Below are 21,032 nucleotides of genomic sequence, written 5' to 3'. Positions count from 1 at the left end.
CTCCTGGACAGAATGATGAAATTGTACTGCTGACATAACCGTAGACTGGGCATGTCTCTGTAGTTTACAAGATCAACTGTCATACCGCAGCACTTGGCCAACAAAAAGCAGTCTTGGTGGCTTTCCAGGTGTTGTGGAACAGAAAGCCTAATCAAAATAGCCTAGCTATTAGAAATTGGTTTCACCTTCATACAACACTGGCTTGATAGGTTTCCACTAACATTGTATTCATAGGAAGTTACTTAGGGGTTCTATTTATAAAAACTGTGAATCAGAAATTTCCTCAAACATCAGAATTTTCCAGGTCCATGTGTTCCAATGGAAGCAACCGATTCCAACCAGATACCTTGTTTTAGAAAGAAAGACCAGGAGACACTTCATATTTTTCAATAATATTCATAATTTTTCACCCAAGAACACCCACATTTTTACCAACATGTAAACATTTTTTACATTGGATTAAATTACAAAATATATAAATCCTGAGTAAAGGCTTATTTACATATTTTCTAATTGAAGCCAATGTGAAAATTGTGTAAATGTAGAGCAAACTTGGAAAATATTTCGATTAATATTAGACCCCCGTAGACATGTTTTACATTAATGTACGTCAAGGTGAACCTAGTAATAGTTGATCACATTACATCAGACTTGCCATAGAGTTGTAGAAACATCTTGAGGGTGCTTAGCAGAGCATCTCTGCCATAATAAACTGTCGCTAACTTCTGGAATATTTTATTAAAATTATGAATCTATGGTATCATTTTTGGACTTTTACCAACCATATCCATCTATTCTCAACATTTCCATTACTTCAAGATTGCAACATTCCCTTTTTAATATTTGCAAATGGAGAAATTATTGGTGGTTGCGTTGGGTATGGCCAATTGTTGAGCATTTGGAGTCTTTGTTATTCCTCTAGTTTGGGTGAAATAGTTGGGAATGTGAATTGTCTTGTTTTACAAGCCAGGGTACTTTTTGTCCTGGAGATACAGAGGTCATCTTAACAGGAGTCCCTGTTGTTACTATTGACTGTATCTGGTGTAGTCATTGGTTGGACCAAAGATAAACATGGGTGGATGTCAGTAGTACTGTATCAAACAAGTTCCGTTTGGGTTTTAAGTCCCATTTATTCAAAGTTTAGGGGGTATTTTAAATGCTGATGAAGTCAATTAACTTTTTGGAGGTAGAAAACAGCAACCAGTCCCCAATGTGTGTTGATATTTCAGAAAAAAGAACTCTTAAGTGATTCCCAGGCTCATGTGTCGGGGGAGAGATGGTAAGAGTACCATGTCTACCTGCTTTCCAATGGTTTTCTGCAGGTAGCCTTTTGTCTTTCACAACTCTGCTCTCTGCAACATTTTTTCAAGGTGATATCTAGATTATAAAGGGCATTTGGCTCACACAAAGTGGATTTTTATGCTTTAAAGTTTTTGAGGAATACAAGTAAATGGAAATTTGGTTCCTGGGGTTTAGCTTATGAAAATTGGATCGATGCATATAAAATTGAACATTGTTACCACAAATGGACTTCTTTCTTTTTGCATGAATGAATGATTTGATGAACAGGACAAAATAGCTCCATTCTTTGTGCATTAGTGATGCTATAGCATACAATTGTCCAGGTTTCTTATTTTCATGAATGCAAACTGGCAAAATGGCTACACAGAAGATTGTTGCTGGAGAACAAAAGGGTTTCAGTTTTTTTTATTCTGGTTATTTTCTAAAAAATGTCTCTCTTTCATGTAGATCATTTTGCATACAATAACACTATCTTATTTCCATATTTTTTGCAGGTGTTCCTAGCAAGACCAAGATTTTGATCATCACAGATGGCAATATTACATCAATTGGTCCCAACAGCTTTTCTCATCTCTTGGATTTAACTCTGCTTAGGCTAACTGGCAACAAGATCTACCAAATCAAAGATGGTGTGTTCACAAAACTTAGCAAACTGAGGACTTTAGACCTGGACTACAACCAAATATCGGCCAATTCCTTTATCAATACAATTTTTCTTCCTCTTGGAAATCTCAAAATCCTGAAGCTTAATAACAATCACCTTGCCAGTATTGACAGGACTTGGTTCAGTGGCACAATCAAGCTCCTCAGGTTGGAGATAAATAGGAACCAGATAACTCACCTGACGTGTCAAAGTTTGGGATCAAGGGCTCTTCTTAATCTTGAATATTTGGAATTATCTGATAATTTTATTGGCTTTATTCAAGCAGGAACCTTTAGGAACCTTCAAAATTTAAAGGTCCTGGACCTTTCGAAGAACAGACTGACCACACTACCGGATATATTTCTTGCACTGCCTCATCTTTCCCTTTTGAATCTGGGGCAGAACCAATGGAACTGTACCTGTGAGCTTAGATGGGTGGCTGACTTTTTAAGAAATTCAACCTATTCTTTAGCACAAACTCCAGGTTCCGGAAATGGTCTGCAATGCAGTTTTTCAAGAGACCCACGAGTAAAGTCTCTGCTACAGCTGACAGAAAGGAACTGTTTGTTTAAATCTCAGAATATCACCTTCACAGTAAAGGAGAGAGACAGCAGGGAGCCAAAAGAAGCCATATTTATATCTATTTTAGTTATTGCAGGTAACTTTTATGAGTTGGAGTTACATTATTGATTCAAAAGGTATTTTACAGCTTTTAGACAAATTCTGATTAAATAAAGAAAGTCTTATTACATAGAAATTGGCAGTCAGAGACCTGTAAAGTGCTGAAATACAAAGTATTGAATTGCATTTACACAGTAGGTTGGGAATACAGAACTGTGTGTACAAGCTCTTACTGTTTGTCTATAGCTTCTTCTGTCTTTGAGCATCTGTTTCTGCACAGGTACAGGTGGCTGCTTCTATAAAAGGAAAAATCTGGCTGTTTGTGCAAACTACATTAATAATATTACAGTGGTTAATATATAAACAGAGCAAGAGAGAAAAAGTGAAAGAGATGGCTAACAATAATGTATATTTGGCAAAATATTATGGCAAATATTTGTATACTCCTGGCCATCACACTTACTATACAGCCATAAGGACATGGTCATCCCTCTATATTTCTGAGTTCAGGTATATCTGGTTAAGGCTACTGCACACAAAGGCATTTTGGACAACTGTGTGGTGCCAACCAGTATGACTGTGTCCATGACATGGGATAACAATTTGGAGGGACCATGGTAGCCCATGTCCTGATCACACTACTATTAGGCATAGTTTGGATGAAATGGAATGCCTACTATGAGCCAGGTCTTCCCAACATAAAGCACAAAAGTATTTCTAAAAAAGCGAATGCTTTTATAGTCACAAAGAGGGGTAAGAAGGGAGTAGAATGAGTAGAATGGACTACAAAACCAATTTGCATCATTTTGGAATGGGATGTCTAATAGGCTAACATGGATATGATGATCACAAGTGTACAAACCTTCTGTCAATCTCCATGTGTACCTATCTATCTCTATTTGGAAATATAGTATAGTGCTACAAATCATTATTGTTATTTAGTGGATTTATCTTCAAATGTAAAATGTAATTCTACATCCTGGTTTACTGGGCTAAAAACACTATTGACATTGCCTTTTATCCATTCATATCCAAAAAACCCTCTGGCTTTGGAATACAAAACAGTATTATAATGATCATTATGATCTGATGATCATTATAATATACTATAATATTCATATAATCATATATTATTCATAATGATCTGAATACACTGGGGAACAGTGTTTTGTTGACTTCAATTTTTAAGCTTATTTACACTAAAATAGGTATGCTGATTCTGAAGGGGCAGTTAGTTATCTTCTATCACGTCAGTTTTTTTCTCTACCGCTTATAATAATGCAATTAATGTAGCGTGGATTTGTAAGGCTATTCATTTACACACAAAACAGCGTGGTCAGAGGTTGTGTGCTGCTCTACGTAGTGAATAATCAAAATGTATTTTTCCACTTACACACATATTTCCTTTCTTTCAGATCATGTCTGGCTCTGCTGTTTCTCGTTGTAAGTGCCTAAACAACCCTGATTCATTTTGTTATATTTGTGACAGTTTCACCATTCACAGTCAAAGGGCGAACATCAGCACATTTGTACAGCTAGCCTATTTGGCATATTTCAAAGTTAAACTTGGTGATCAAGATAAGTCTTGGGCCCCTCATAAGGTGTGCAAACAGTGTGTCGAGGGTTTATGGATGTGGACAAAGAGAACACGTGATAAGATGCCATTTGGTATACCTATTGTTTGGCGAGAGCCAGGAGATCATTTCAGTGACTGTTACTTTTATATAGTGAAAACTTCAGAAAATAGCAAGAAAAATAAATGTAACATAGAGTATCCTAGTCTACCATCAGCTATACGTCCAGTGGCTCATTTAGATGAAATCCCAGTGCCGGTTTACGTTACACTACCCTCTCTTGAAGAACACGATTATGAACATGACATGAACATGAAAAACTTACTTGAAAAAGGAACAAATGTTTTGTACTTTTGGACCAGAGAAATTGCATTTCTCTAGTACTTTAGAACTGACAATGGCTTTATGTATTGCCATAACATACCTGGTTTAATGGAGGAGTTGGGAACTCAACTAAATGGCGACTACTATTTAATAGCTCAAAGCGGGGCCTAAAGTGTGTTTTCCTTCACAATGGCAATATATTTGGGTCAGTCCCAATTAGCCATTCAGTTTCTCGTGGTGAAGAATATGCAGACATAAAGAGAGTCATTGAGTTGTTGCAATATCACCAACACAATTGGTCATCTGTGTTGACTTTAAAATGCTATTTTTCCTTCTTGGTAAGCAACGCGGATACACCAAGTATCCCTGTTATCTGTGCATGTGGGACAGCAGAGCTCGTCAGATCTGCCCTAAAACCAGGGAGCCACTTGTTGATAGAAAGAATATTACATTCTCGCCTCTGTACATTAAACTGGGTCTGATGAAGCAGTTCGTTAAAGTTTTGCCAACTGAAGGTGACTGTTTCAAGTACCTAATTTTGGCATTTCCTAGACTGTCATTTGAAAAAATAAAGGCTGGTGTGTGTGATGGGGCACAGATTCATTAGTTCATCAAAGAGCAACATTTCATCAGAACAATGTCAGAAATCAAAACGAATGATTGGTTATCATTCAAAGTCATTGTCAAGGACTTTTTTGGAAACATACGAGCAATTAATTACACAGAAAATCCAGAAACTCTTGGAGAGCTACAAAATGCTTGGTTGCAGTATGATCATCAAGGTGCATTTTCTGCATAGCCATCTTTCCATCTTCCCGGAAAACAATGGTGCAGTCAGTGATGAGCAAGGTGAATAGTTCAACCAAGATTTGAAGGTCATGGAACGACGGTATCAGGGTAGATGGGATGTACATATGATGGCTGACTATTGTTGGATCATCCGGACTGAACATTCCAGGAAAAGCTATAAGCATACATTTTTACCTAAACCCAATAATTTTAAAATGTTTTACTGTAAAAAAAAAAAGTTGTAGAGTAACAATAAATCCTTTGTATGAACAAAAGAAATTTAAATAAACAGTACATTTAAGTTTTTATTTCGTTATTTTTTTTTTGTATGTAAAATTTGTATGTTTATGACAAAAATGGAAGGTATTCTGTATCGTCAAAACTGGATGTGATAGCAAAAAACTGGGGTCATTTCTGGATTCACCCCCCAAAAATTGGTGAAAACAGGTGTAAGATCTAACTCAACAAAAAAGTGTTCCCCAGTTTTACAGATCCTAAAAAAGGAGTTTTAAGAAAAATTGGTATAGTCTCAGCCAATCAGAGGTTTGTCTGTGAATTTTGGCCAGTCTGCATGGCCCTTTCCAAAAAAAAGTAAATCAGTCTGTATAGAGTTGATAGATTTTTCAAATGTATTGTGTGGTGGTCTATTTTCCCAAAAAATATGTTAATTTATTGCATCTTTTTTTCTTTTTTAAACAGGAATAATTGCTCTATCTTGCTTTATTGTCATCATTGTAAAATGCATCTTATATCCATACATATTTCGGGATCACTACCCAAAATGCTGCTGTGAGCCAGATCATCATTTTCCAGAAGTAAGAAACCCTAAAGCCCACCCAAGAAGAGACAATGAGGTTGGAAATGTGACGTCTCTTACTGACCCTCCTGGAAATAGTAATGTGCTCATAAATACAAAATCTACTTCCTTATACTCCACACATAATTGGGAGGAATTGGATTCATGTTACGGAAGCAACAGAAAGGAGAACCTGCCGGGAACTTACTATATCTGTTTTAAGTGTCGGTTGTTGCAGTGGCATCCACCCTTCCGGGCAGCAATGTCTGATGATGGTGAGGTCGGTTGCATTTCAAAACGCATTCAAGAAGTCCAAGACAACCCGAAAGACTCGGCGCATGCCAGTCAATGGGATGGGACCAAAACAATGGCCTTGCAGGAATGGTCAAATATTAATAAAGGTAACCTGTTAAAAGGTTTAATTTCTAATTTTGTCCTAAAATACCTCCTGACTTTGGAAACTCAACACGGCCCTGAGAGGACCCACTCCTGCTATGCAGGTTAGGGTATGTAGCACATAGCACAAAGAGTACAAATTGAGGAAAAACTAAAAATAAAAGACAAAGACAAATTTGCAAATCAGCATTATTCAGATACTTAATATTGGATTGTTTGCACGGTTTGATACATTTTCACTGTGGTCTATTGTATTATTTGTTCAGTTCTATATCTATGTCACGAATGATCTGATACAAAGCCTGCATTTTCTGCACACTCCAGTCGTGGAAATGCTTATCATAGAATGTCATCAGATAGTCCTTGTCTACAGTTGCAGTGCAGGCTGCAAAGGGCAAAATATAACCACAGCAATGTTTATACCACCCAAGTCGAAATAAAATTGCCCGAGCTTATACTTGGAAACTTAATTTCCCTGTGATGCCGTTAAAGGACTATAGTGCTTTAAAAGTACAGCTATCTTTTAAACTGGAAATGCAGAAAAGCAGCTGAATTGTGATAAATGTATCTGAACTACTTTCCTACCAATTAAGCTAATTTAGTAATTTATATGCCCCATTCCAGCTAACTGGAAATAAATAACAGACCTGCTGTGTATCCCATGTCCAGTCTTCCTGTTGCATTACAAACGAGCATCCCTGGTTATGCCCAGTACGTGAAAAATGTTGCAGAATCCAAATACAATGCAGCCTGTTTGGTGCAGACTCTTCACATTCTAGGCCAGTTTAACTTAATCTAGTATTAGTATTTATAGTGTATACATTGCCCAAAATAATTGCATAATGTAGAGTAGTGGATGGCTACAACCCCTGTCCATTATTGTTTCATTGAGAGATTTCTCATTACCTTCTGTCTCAGAGACACAACAGTGAGACAAAGCCTTCTTAGACAATTGTCACTGGAACAGTAGTCCCCATGAAAAGATTCCCTCTATATTCCTGCTCTAGAGACAACTAAAAAATATTGGAGTTCCTATCACTTTTTGTCTCAATGATAATGGTCACTGGGACAAAAGGTAAATTTCCTCAGCTAGGACAAATTCATAAAACCTTGACTGATGCTCTAATCCTTCCTACTCTATTCCAGAGAACCTATCATACTGTTTTGAATTTCTTTGAAGGATTTATAATTCTTTTAATATAAGGTGAGACCCCTCCACTTCTGTTATTACCGCCGCAGCAGTAAAGACTTAATGGGAAGCTAGCAGCCTCATGGAATACATACGTCACATATCCCAGGAGGCTGTGGGCTGCCCCTTCTGCACATGCTTGATCTCAGGCATGCACAAAAGGAGCTTTTTTTCTATTGTAAAAAAAATGCTGATCTCAAGTGCCTTTTTTTATTACATTCTGCGCAAGCGTGCCACTCAATTTTGTGCCTGCACAGTGCAAGATCGGGTGACGTAGGAAGAAGAACCACGAGAAGATTATGAGCAAAGAAGGAAGACGGGACGACGCGGGACTGATTCGGCTAGGTTCGCGGAGGGATAGACAGCTTTCCATCCGAAAGGTAAGTGTTTATTTTGTTTTTCATCATAGTTCCGCTTTAAAGACAAATTATCTACACCTTCACTTTAGAAATAGGTTTTTAACGTCATAACATTGATTAACTGTTAAATTTCAATGTGTAATAATACCCATCTTATCATGTGGATTCCTCAGGTAATACAAGCATCAGAAGGTCATCCATCTCTAAAGAGAAGAGGTCTGGAATTGAAGCCAACACTCAGGTACGAGATTCCTACTACACTGTGCTGGAGCCATTACAAAGAAAAATTCCTTCTCACCAGCAAAGAGCTGATGTCATGAGTCGTTTAACAACAAAGGGTTCGGTGGAAATGAAGATACATGCTGCTGGGCCGTCGCTTTGCGGCCATCGATCACAAAAAGGTGGCCACGGTGTTCTTCTGGATGAGAGGAAAGATATTTCTCAAGCGTCAGACAACGACCTTATCTGTAAATACATGGAATGTGATAAATTAGAGGAAGCGAGAAGACAAACAACTGATCTGGAGACACAAAATGTAAAATTCGAGGAAAAGAAAATTCAAACTTGTGTCACCAAAGAAAATAGTTTTTTGAATAATGACAGCATGGCGTTGCCAGCAAGGATAAAAAAAGTTAATATTCCAAGGAGTGTTGGCTTTTATATACCAAACATCCGGCAAGAGTTAAACATGGCGGTAAAAGCTCCCCAGTCACACCAGGAAGGCTTCCCGCATCCACACCTTGGGAGCAAGTACATCCTGACCATAAATAAAAAAGACTCTGAAGCTGGAGAATTGAGCCCCACAAAGACCCAGGTGGACACTTTAAAGGATGTATACATCAATGGCAATGTATGCAGGACGGAGTATACAAAGAGAGAGCAAAATTATTTAAGAGTGAAGGTTAACCTGCAACCATTTCGTAAGGTTAGAGTCCATCCACACCAAACTTCTGGTGGTGGGCCAGAAGCCACAAAACAGGGTCAAAGTCCTAAAGAAATCCAACCACAGCTTCGAAGGAAAAAGTTAAAAGGTGGTAGTGAATTGTCGACCTACAGTGTTACACAGGTATCCTCCCAAACCACAATGAAACCGGATGTCCCAAGTTTTCCAAAGAATAATGTTACAAAAAATGCTGATAATGCAAACTGTTTGATTTCCAAAGACAAAATCATTTATGATAAAAAGCCAAACAAAAAAACTGGCAAAAGTGTTCCCTTGTTGGATAACAAAGCAAAAGAATCTGTTTCTGCAACAAATGAACCACTTAAAGAAAATGACGTATCGAGTTTTGAGGCTAATACTGCAATCGGTGAAATGCAGAACACATCCAAAAATCGATGTTTGCAAAATAAGCTTCTAAAATCTGAAAGTGATAAAAAAGGAAACATATCAAGCGAGCAAAGAGGACGCCATGCTGAGCTTGGAGATAAAGAGATATCAGACGGGAGCGAAGAGTTAACAGAGGATAAACTGCACAAACAATGTGAGAGCCTAGATAACGCCAGCGCGCCACTTGGAACCGTGCCTGATATAACGTCGTCAAATGTCACCGTTATTTCTGGAGGAGCGGACTCCCTGTCATGTGGAAATAACGTTAAGTGTGAAATGGATATTGCTGCTTCATCATTGCTGGGCAATAAGGTCAATGGCCACTTTGAGGACAATAGAGAAGATGATATTACTGGCGTGGGCTGCTTGCTCAGACCTGATAATTCAATTAAAAACATGGCAATCAATGAAGCTGCAGATAGAAAGATCGAACCGGACACTCATATCTTGCCTGATGAGACTTTGGCAGAAAGAACAGGGCCCGATTCAGGGGATGAAAAACAAGGTAAAAATTTGGAAGGAAACGAGAAGGTGAAGATGGATATTCGACAAAACAATAAAATGGTTTCTGATATAAATTTGGAAAGCCAACTGGGAGCAGAAGAAGCTCCAGCTGAGGATGTTCAGCCTAGAACAGACAAGCATGTGCCTTCTCATTATACGTCGCTTATGCAAGGAGCTCAGGATAATAAACTTGATGAAATGACTGCAGGCCAACAACAGGTCAGCAGGCCACCATTAAAAGCAGGTGACTTGACCTTGGCGTCACGCGGCGAATCACAATTGACAGCACGGAGTGAAGAGCTTTTAATTCCCCGGCAAATAAATGAAACTTCAGACTCTGCTCCTAAAACCACAGAGCTGCCAGCGGCTACAGACTCTCATACATCACTTGGTTGTCCAGCGCACAGCGAGCCCCATAACTCAAATAACAATCGCTCCAAACCGCCTGTAGAGGCCAGGAGGAAACGGCTCAGCCTGTCAGAAACTTCCAAAGTCATCATCGTCGTCGAAAGCCTAAACAAAACAATTGACATACAAAAATATCTGAGTGAACGAAGTAGCAGCCGCCAGGCCAGGCATAATACGGATCCGTCATGCAATGAAAATGAGAACGCTTCAGGGGACGGAAACAAAAGGAAGAAAATCTGCCTTATTCTTCCTGAAAAGGCCAATACTGGAGCCCCCAAACCGAGCAGTAAAAAAATAAAATGACAGTTCTACTAAAGCATCCTAGGTGAAAAGTTTTTAAGGTTTGAAATATTCCGAGGTCATATGCACAGCTCAAAAAGGAACATTCTTATATAACATGTGTGATACCTGTTTTTAGCTAATATCTGTGTAATTTCAGTTTTGTTTTCATTACTATTATAGAGAACGTGAAAAGACTTCTCATTGAGATCTGCAGGTGGTGAAATATCTGCCTGTCTTTGCAGGAATTATGGGCAGATGGTACACACCTTGATCTTTATATTGCAGCCAACATACAGATATCATGTGTACAAAAATGCTCAAAAAGTGATTGTTAATACTTCTTCTAAAAACCGAACCACAGGCCGATCTTGCAGCCCAGGCACCCCTTCTAGACCCCACAGCCAGGTTGGTGACATCTCCTAGCTTCTAAGTAGCCTTATCAGTATTAAACACAGAGTCTGTAGCTTCTTCATCTCTCTGACACCCAATGCTCAGAATTACTTAAAAAAAAAGTAACCTAAGCTCAATAAGCTAAATTTAAATTATTTTTTGGTAGTTCTGGAGAAGCAGAAAGAAATTCGATCTCCCAGTATTGCAGTTATCAAAATAAGAGTATGATTGACAACCCTGTAACAGCAATGTAACAAAAAGGAAAAAAAAAAAAAAGCAGAAAGGTTTTTTTAGGCAGATTTTGTATTCGTAAATTCTAATTGTTTACAAATCGAAACAGGGAAAAGATTCATTACAATGGTGGTACAAAAACATTAAATACAAGTCTCAGCCCCAGAGCAGTCTCTTATGGGGCTAAAATGAGGATACGGTAGATTCTGTACAACAGTGGTCCCCAACCTATTGCACGTTGCAAGTACTAAATGCATGGACTCCGAACCCCACATGCGCGGGAGCTTCCCCCAAGAGTGACATCATGATACCAGAACCCGCCCACTCTCCCATCGCAGGTCTGAGCCTGCGATGGGAGAGTGGGTGGGTTATGTCTAGAGACACAACCCGTCCACCTTCCTGAGCCTGTGATTCACACTAGAGACATGGTCAGCGGCTCTGGTTGGTGCACCCTGCCATGCGGGGGCCTTCTCCTGACCCTGCTGGTGGGTGCACTGGCTAGAGCTGCTGTCCACCTGTCAGATGGCCGGGGGTTGGGGACCCCTGCTATACAGAATACTTCCTATTAGTATAAGCTTTGTTATAGTCCATATAATCATAAAGGGGTAATATACTAAGCAGTGTTTGTAGGGAAGGAGTAAGTCTCAGATCCCAACGTGTTTCGACTTACTGAGCTTCTTCAGGGGAATTCAGCTCTTATGGGGATAAAGTGATGAGGAGTTGATGAAAAGGTGTGGAAGTATCAGAGGTACTCAGGACTATTTAAAGACAGCTTTAAATCCTGACCTGTGAAAGAGGTCAGTGTAGTATGCTTTGGTGCTGGGTAGATGTCCATACTATGTCAGTGATGCCATTTGGAACTTCAAAGAGGCGCACTGAACATGGTATTAGTATCGTGTTTTAATTTGTAAACAATTAGCATTAATGAATACAAAATCTGCCTAAAAAGTTCCCTTCTGCCCTTTTCTGTTGCATTTTGGTATATTAGTAGATCTGCACAATTATCATCAATTTAGTCAAATTCTTGCTTAAAACAAGCTGTGACTAGTTCTCTTAAACTCAGGATTTAACAGGCTTAAAAACACAGCAATGTGCAGTTGTTTATTGAAATAATAAAATGTATTGATAAATTTAGCTAGAATAAATACCTAAATCTCTTTTCCCATCATCCAATACACATTAGAATGTGAGAGGATGGGGCAGGACTAGCAGCCAATCAGATGTCCTGTACGCACATGTGCTGGGAGAGAATATACTGACAAGAAGTGATTGCCCAATCACAAGCCATGGCCAAGGTGACCTGGTTGCATTGTCAATAAAAAAAAGTCTGATCCTTAACCTGTCTGTGTAAAACCTAGGACTGTACAAACAAACGCCAATCCATAGGCAGTATTTCAGGTATGTACTTAGCTTCCCGTCTTCAGTTCAGAATTAATTAACCCTGTATTCTGTATGATTCTACACAGATAAACCTTTAAACATTTCCGAGCAATATTTTTTTAAATGCAATAAATAAATTCAGTTTAAGCATTGACCCCTATTGAGCGCAGCTCTGACAAGTAGTTGTATCAGTACACAATAATCACAGTGCATCAGTACAAGCAACAAAAGAGCTGAAATTGTGATAGCTACTTATTTCAGTTGTACAATGAATTCTGACATTGACTGAATATTCTAGCTGGCTGTTTACTACAATTATGTACTTTTAAGTGCTGTTAAGATGACGCAAGCATAATCTCTGAATTAATTTATGTTGATGAAGAAATACAACTTGAATCCACAAGGTGGCAACATTTGACTTCTTATAGCGGGGGACGGCTCCAGCGATTCATTTTAATCAATCTCTTGCATGTGAATAAACCAATTTATATCTTCATTGTAAATATGAGATTATTTGTCTGGATGTGGCTTGTTATCAAGCGATGCAAATAAGTTAATTGCAGCGCATAAATCACAGCATGCAAGCCGTCATGTTTGGTTGCCCGTGTTTAGTCTAAACTGGACGACCAAAGCAACGCACTATTGCAGTGTGGTACGACCTGGGAAAGGATAAGCCTAATTGTAGGATAAGGTTTACATTTTAAAGTTAGGAGGAATATATAATTACTTATTTAATCATTTTTATTTGTTCATTAATAGATTCCATGTGCTTCAAATTTCCCAATGCCTGCTGTATTATTGCACTCCCTGTAGAAGCAGCGGTCTATCTCCAGCAGTCTGACACACCCCCTGCACTGTCACAACTACCCTGCTCCCATCAGCAAGCTCATGCCCTCTGCTCATTGGAACACAGCATCTGTGACTCTTCAGGGGCGTGGCAGGCCACTGGAGATAAACCACTGCTCTCACCCAGAGTGTAGTAGTCCTCATTTTCAAAAGTCTGTTGGAGAAAGGAGGTTGAGGGCTATTAACCACCCTAGCAGTTCATTTATTTCCGGTTTTATATGTCTACAAGCGGTACATTGTTTTTCATGAAAATGTATTTTTTTATTTTACTCATATTATTTTATTATACTGTAAAATAAATGTTCATGAAAACAATGTACTGTTTTTACACATATAAACCCAATGTATTGCATTCAATACAGTTATTTTATCTTGAATGCAATACAAATGGATTTTGAATTTCCCGCCCCGCCCTGCCCTGCCGGGAACGTACACACACACCAACATCATCGGGAAATCCCCCAGTGACTCATCGTGTACAGAAGACGCCGGAAGAAGAAAGAAGGCGATGGATGTCGCAGGACACCGGCAGATCAGGTAAGGCTGTATTCACTAACCTTCCTATAGGTTTCCCTACCCCGAGTGTGACTCAGGGTTACCACTTTCAGCAACTTTTTTCTACTCCGAGTCACACTCGGAGTTACCGATAGGGAGGTTAAAGAGATAACTATTATTCTAAAAATACTGGTTGTCTCTGGTTTGAATACTTTCAGGGATGAATCTGAAACAATGATGCTGAAACAAAAGTCTAAAATTCTGATTTGTTTACTTGTCAAAGACATTGATTTAGAAAGCACTGAAGCCAGCAGGTGAAACCTAGGCAGGAAGATAAGGATGGGGGTGTACCAGGATCTTGCAGTTTTCAAACAAGCCAAGACTAATATAGATTATATATATTCTGTTATGGGTTTTTGAAAGTCAACTGGTCAGCTAATTGAAACTATTAGGCCTGCACACCTATGCCATGTGTGCCAGGTGACCAGCCAGGGCATATGTTCTGTTATGGACAACACAGAGTAAAAGTTACATTTCCTCAGGCCAATAAACCATGAAATGATATACCACAATTGCCACGATGATCAACATGGATTTACTGCCTATAACCCAACCTACATCTATAACCCTTTACCCTACCATCTGGCCTTTGGTATGTGTATATACTTTTTTGGTTGGTCAAGTGGCCCAGGTTTCTTTGGCATTGCACTGTTCTGGTCTAGCCACTCATCCAGCCTTTTGCAACCTTCACATTGCTCTCTGGACTCCCAAGACACAAGTGCTCCAGATTACCCCCATCAGCCATGAAACCGCTCTTCTCAACTCCCAATATATTTATTACCCAATAAAGCCACCAAGATGGTGGATTCTTCTTAAGAGGACTATTGGTTGAAATCTCCCTACCTATGGGTAGCACTTCTTCAGTCTCTTGGAACTTTAAAATGAAGATCCGAGTATGGAGCACAAGTGATGGGAAAGGTGTTGTCCATCTACTTTAGCATATAATTTTAGGGTGTACATTCATACAAAATACAATTTCTTTAAAGCTTTCAATAGACATGAAGGATCAAAACCCAATTGGTGTTAAACTGTTTGATGGTCACCAGGACAAACAAAATGGGCAAATCTCCCGAACAGGAATCCCATTATGGAGATTCAGTCTCTGCCTGGATTCCTTCTGCCCCCATTAGGAAGATTCAGTCTCTGCCTGGATTCCTTCTGTCCCAGGTAGGGAGATTCAATCTCTGCCTGCATTCCTTCTGCAGCAGAAAGGCTGACCATCAATTGTAATGCTCAATTCCAAAGAACCTTTGATTCATTTAGGCCTGGTTTGTAATTCATACATTCCTGCCGGACAGCAAGGTAAGGACTAAGGCAGGACTTGCTGCAGTAAGGCAATCCAACCAAATCCATGGCCCATCGCAGCTTCCTGATTGGACAAAAAAAATGCTGCAAGCACATCGATGATGCATTATTATCCTAAAAGGCTTGGCCGTGGTGCACAGTAAACAAGCTCGGTTTGATGCCGCTCTCCTTTTCCAATCTAGCACTGTTTTGTAGAAGATTACAAACTGCACACACTTGCACATGGCTTAACTCAAAACTAAAGTCATATTCAGCCATTTATACTAGTTGCATTAAAAAATAAATGTATGAATATTTAATAACTGCATAATGTTCCTAAATTGTGTTTTTAATATCTGAGCTGGAATTTAAAGCTGATAACCTGGCAGAAGATAAAAAAATACCAATTATATAAAATTTGTATTTACAAATGGCTCACTTAATAAATGCGGCTATTGCAGGTGTCTAAATATGTCTTTATATTAGCCTGTAAATCTTATTAGAAGAGCTTTAGTAACCTGAGAGAAGGAGGAGTTGTGTCAGGTGACTGTCGGGCTCCTCTGCATACACATGTGCTGATCGGAGGAGGGAGCAAAGTGAGCAGAGGAAGTACTCATTAATGTTCTGCTGCCTCTATATAGTCCAATCAGCAGGCAGGGATGTGTTTTCTTAGCCAAGGCATGTTGCTGGTGTTGTGGAGTTCAAGGAACTGGTTGTGTCCTTTGGCAGGCAGAGTTGACTGTATTACAAAACTGGCTGCACAGTCAATCATTTGCTGCCAATCTACTTATTTTTCCATTCACTATATGTGTTTCATATGTCCATAGTGCTGCTTCCTTGGGCTTCATCTCTACACAAATGCATGGACCTTGTTTAAGTCCCTTGATTGCTATAGAAAATATGGGGCCCCTTGAACAAGTGAGTGCTCAGCATTACAAATCTCTTGCACCCCCTCTGAAAATTTGGCACTGGAGAAAGTGGAAGCCCTGGGCAATCACCCAGTTCCCCTCTACCTAAAACTAACTCAGACTTTACATTGTTTTTTTTGGAGAGCGTCATCCAACCATTGGTCTTGACAGTGGAAACTGCAGAATTTTAAACCTTTTTTGAATTGCATAAGATGTTCTGAAATACAAATAAACCTTTCACTGAACAAAATACATCATACAGATTCTCTGGGACTCAATTCTTGACAGGTGAGACATTGAAAATGAATCATAGCCACCTACCTCTGGGCAGGCATTCCAGCCTCTCATTAACAAGGATGAAATTGGCTTCGGGATGGAATATCCTATTGGTGGTCGAATGTGATGGTAGGCCATGTCCGCAGCGGCTGCAGCTAGAAAGACAGTAGAAGTATTTACTCCATAGGATTGAAGAAGCACTGAGGAAGACATATACACCAATACATATACAGTGTTTTTATTATTCTACCATGTCACCAGACCATTTATTGGGTTTCATGAATGTTCTTTACTTATAAAAGCCTCCCTTTTTTTTAGACATCTGTAAGTGTTGCTGGGTGCCACCATCTCTGATGTCAGAAGCTCCAGAAGATTCAGAGCTGTGGCTCAAGTAACACTTTACCCTCTGTTCTCCTCTGGCTGCTTTATGAAAGTTTACAAAGGGAGGAAAAGAGAAGTGATGAGGTGCTGGGCCAGCACAGAGAGTAATTAGACACTTCTAGAAGAGGAGAGGGCTATGATGTCCATGGATGGAGAAGGATACACTATTGAACTTTTTCACTAGGGCAGCCTTGAAGCCTCCCCCCAACAGGCCATCCCTAGGCTTCTCAGCCCCCAAGTTCCCAATATTTGCACATACATCTCTATACTGGAAAAAATTTACTGAAACAGCCATTCTTAACTAACACAATTTCTCGAACATCATACAATATTCTCACTTTATTTGGGACATAGCACAGATATCAATAACTTAACTATAACTCAACCTGGCCCATGTAACCCAACATGACCCTTTTTTGGCTGCTGTTCCTGGAAGGCCTCCAAAACCCAAATGTCATATCAGTCTAGGGCTACCATAGCTTTATATTTTTGCTCCCAGCTGCCACAACCCTGGCTGAGGTGTCTATATCAGCCGTACACATACCCTTTCCCAGCCTAAAGGGAATTACCTTTTTACCACCTCTTTTTCCAAAATCAGAGGACACCCATACAAAAGACAGGTTCCCCGCACTCCACAACACCTTTAAACCCACTGCCTCCCAGAATCCCAGCTGCCAACCTTGAACCAAATCATCCCATACAGCACCAACTAAAAAGGGGTCACATGGGCGTGCAGGAAACTTTTACTCAAGCATCTTAAACTGTTTTGCCCTTCCCCTTGCCTCAACCTTATTCACACCCCTCTTACTCCTCCTTCCATTCTTTATTCTAGGATTATCTTTAACCCTGCCATTGCTCTTGGCACCCTGTCATATAGGATTTACCTCCACACTCCTTCCTTTCTTTTGGCTCCAAGCCTATCTTTACCTGGAGGAGTCAGATTTTCTCGAAAGAACCATGTCAATAAAAAATGTTTTTGAAAAGGAAAAAAATGATGGAACATAAACATAAGCACATAAACACTTTTTACCTGTATGTTTTAAGCTGATGACATGGTCTCTTTAATTAGTTAAGGTTCGACAGGTATTAAACTTTAACTGTAATGTGTGCACATACAATACATGTGTCACGGATAGTTTACTTTCCAGAAAATGTTTCTATGGTCAGTTTTGCACTCCTCTCATCTAACATTTAGGAAAAAAACATTTCATTTTAATAATAAATGAAGACATTTTAAAAGATACAGATTTATGCAAGGTATTGTCGGTACAGTAATTGTGGGGAAATTACACAGATGGTAATAAAATCTGAGCATCTAGCTCTTCTCCATGAAGAAAGGCCTTTTTATTGCTGCTTGTATTCCCGTTGGAGAAGTCCACTAATGGAAAACAATAAGCAGAGAAAAATAAAATCATGGCCGGGGGTCTAACCTACTTTATGCAAACCAAACAAAAAAAAAATCTAGAATTTGATTTTACAGGGAAATACTGACAATCTAATAATTACTTCTATAATGAGTCATAACATTTTTCAGACTTTACTGGCTTCATGTTTGTAGCAGGTAATATTACAATTATTAATAAACAGAAGTATAGCGTCAACATATTATGCAGCGCTGTACAATAAATAGGAGTTGCAAATGACAGACAGATACAAACAATGACACAGGAGGAGGAGAGGACCCTGCCCAGAAGAGCTTACAATCTAGGAGGTGGGGGAAAGTAGCACACAAAGAAGTTAAGCTCAGAACAGTCCTCTATTTTGTAATTCCTAAAGCACCCCCCCCCAACCATCCCCAAAATTGTTCCTATAGAAAGGGGACAATATTTTGATGTAGTAGGCAGCATGCAAACGTATCACCATGTTTTCTTATCATAGGAATGTGGCTGAGGAATTGTTTCAGGAATGTTGGCAACTGCTAACACTATGCTGACCCCTAAAAGCATTGATCAATGAGAGCACAGTTACAGAAGTCAGTTTCCTTTTTAAATGTGTTTGTATACAAATATGTCAGCTTATAAACTGTAAACATTCTAACATGGAAAAAGTGACTTTTCCCATAAAATGGGCTGTCAATCCACAGCATTTCCACATCAATCCAAGCTCAGCAATATCCCATCCTGCGTGTTAGATCTACCTCTGAAAAGGTTAGTATGCACCAAGGAACTATTTCAAAGAAATCTATAGTGCTTTTCTATAACCTTCATCTTTTATTATAACCAGGACTTATTAATAAATAATATTTTGTGTTTATGGAAAGAAAATAAGAAATATTGAATTTATTAAGTCAATATTATATTTTTTAATAATATATTATATAATTTTTTACCCTTGAGCTTCCACCCGCTTCCTTCTACCCAGTGGAGCTTCATCATGCTCCATCTCAAATGTTTTCTCTTTTTGCTGGTGAAAGCCTGTTGCTTATGGAGCTTAATAACTCAAGCTGAAATTATGTTTTACATATAAATGCAATTAACATGTCATTTTATATCAAAAGGGGACTTTGGAATCACATACAGACATATGGATTAACATTGGTGCAGACTAAAACTGTAAGTTAAACATAAGTAGAATATTTGGGTACTTGCAGGTCTTTACAGGAGTCTGCATGTAACTTTTTGTTTTTTTACTGCATCCCAATGTTTTGGTGGGGCACACCTGTCAGAAAAGTAGGCTTCACCAAACTGAAAGTTGAGTGTAATGAGCTATTCTTCCCATGATGACCCTGTCTGAACACGTGTAAATGCACAAACAGGGTTGGTTTTGGACATGGGCATACATGAAATGTGGACCAGGCTTCACACTGGTCAATGGCTCTGTGCATTGTGCCTTGTTTTATTCTCCTTATTGCTATGATGTGCAAGCTATGTCAAGAGAAGATTTAGACTAAATGGGGCCTAAATAAGTGAGGACCCCAAATGCACAGCATTCAAGCTCCTGAATCTGTCTTTCTGTCATTTGGAGCTCTGGAAAAATTAGGGACCCTGTGGACCTGTTCAGTTTGACTTACCTTAAAACTGGCCCTGGCTATGTCATTGGTTATTTGGAGAGCATCATTCAGCCGTTGGTCTTGATGGTCAATGGTTTAGAGCAGCGTTTTGCAACCAGGGTTCCTCAAGAGGTAGCTAGGCGTTCCTTGAATAATAAGCAATTTGTGCCCCTCGGGTCAGTTACCACTGACATCAATGATCTTTTTTGGTATCTGTAAAGGTGGCATTCTTTCCTTTGACCAGCAACATAAGAAGAACTCTTCCCACTGATCACCATGATAATTTAGTGAGCTATGAATATTCCTAACATTGTCAGGGTTTCAAGGGTTTCAAAGTGTTTTCAAGGGTATATAAAAAGCTTGAGAATTGGTTTAGAGGATTGTTTTTAGCAGCACTGGATATAATCATTAATAAATGCAAGGCAGTCAGCAATTTGTCCAGTTTGCCCTACCCTAAAACCACCACTGATTAGGTCATTGGCTTCCAGCCATTGACCTTGATGGTCAATGGTTTAAGCAGGGGTGTCAAACTCTGGCCCGCAACATCCTTTTTTTTTACCCCAAAGGAATCCTAAATATGAACTACTGCTGGCCTGCCACTGAAATAGCCCCGCTACCACAATTCCCAGCATCACTCACGTCTATAGACCAGTGGGCTCTCCTTGCCTATGCGTGGCTCCACATTGGACTGTTTTATAGACACAAGTAATGCCAGGAATTGTAGTAGGGGTGCTATTTCAATGAAGAGGGAAATCTAGCTGCGGGCCACTCATAAGATTTAGCTTGTCTCAATTTTTCAATAAACTTCAAGGTTGGCCCGCGATTTTTTATTTTTGTCCCACTGTGAATTTCAGTTTGACACCCCTGGTTTAGAAGGATGTTTTATCCAATGCTGACTATACCCATTAAAATGCAAAGCAATCAGCAAATTGCCTAGTTTGCTTTGCCCAAAAACTGGCCCTGAACCCAAGAGAGAGAGAAGAGAAGAAAGAGAAGAAGAGAGAGAGAAAGAGGGAATAAAAAGAGAGAGGAGAAAAGAGAGGAGGAGGAGGAGATAGAGAAGAAGAACGAAGAAGGGAAGAAGAGAAGAAGGAGAACAGAGAAATAGAGATAACCTTGGCGTAAAACCATCATCGTATACATTTGTATATCTTTTTTTCTACATTTTTCCCAGCAGTACCCCCTTAGAGAAATTGCTGTCTGTATAATTCTACATTAATTCTCCCACCACCCTAGCTGAACAAATGTGTATCTATATTTATAAAAAAACGATGT

At 39.3% G+C, this 21,032-nt stretch overlaps 1 protein-coding gene across 1 annotated transcript in view; it reads right to left on the bottom strand.

Moving 5' to 3' along the window:
- Positions 1 to 21,032, bottom strand: part of TNNI3K (TNNI3 interacting kinase) — a 134,877-nt gene that overhangs the window by 35,409 nt on the left and 78,436 nt on the right. Inside the window, exon 21 of the mRNA XM_072419475.1 lies at positions 16,433 to 16,542. Within this exon, the coding sequence (XP_072275576.1) occupies positions 16,433 to 16,542 (110 nt within the window). The remainder of the gene's footprint in view (positions 1 to 16,432; positions 16,543 to 21,032) is intronic.

Source organism: Pyxicephalus adspersus, chromosome 8 (genome assembly GCF_032062135.1).
Source record: "Pyxicephalus adspersus chromosome 8, UCB_Pads_2.0, whole genome shotgun sequence".
NCBI classification, from domain to species: Eukaryota; Metazoa; Chordata; class Amphibia; order Anura; family Pyxicephalidae; genus Pyxicephalus; species Pyxicephalus adspersus.
Note: the sequence above shows the minus strand (reverse complement) of the source record. Positions and strands in the feature narration are given on the sequence as shown.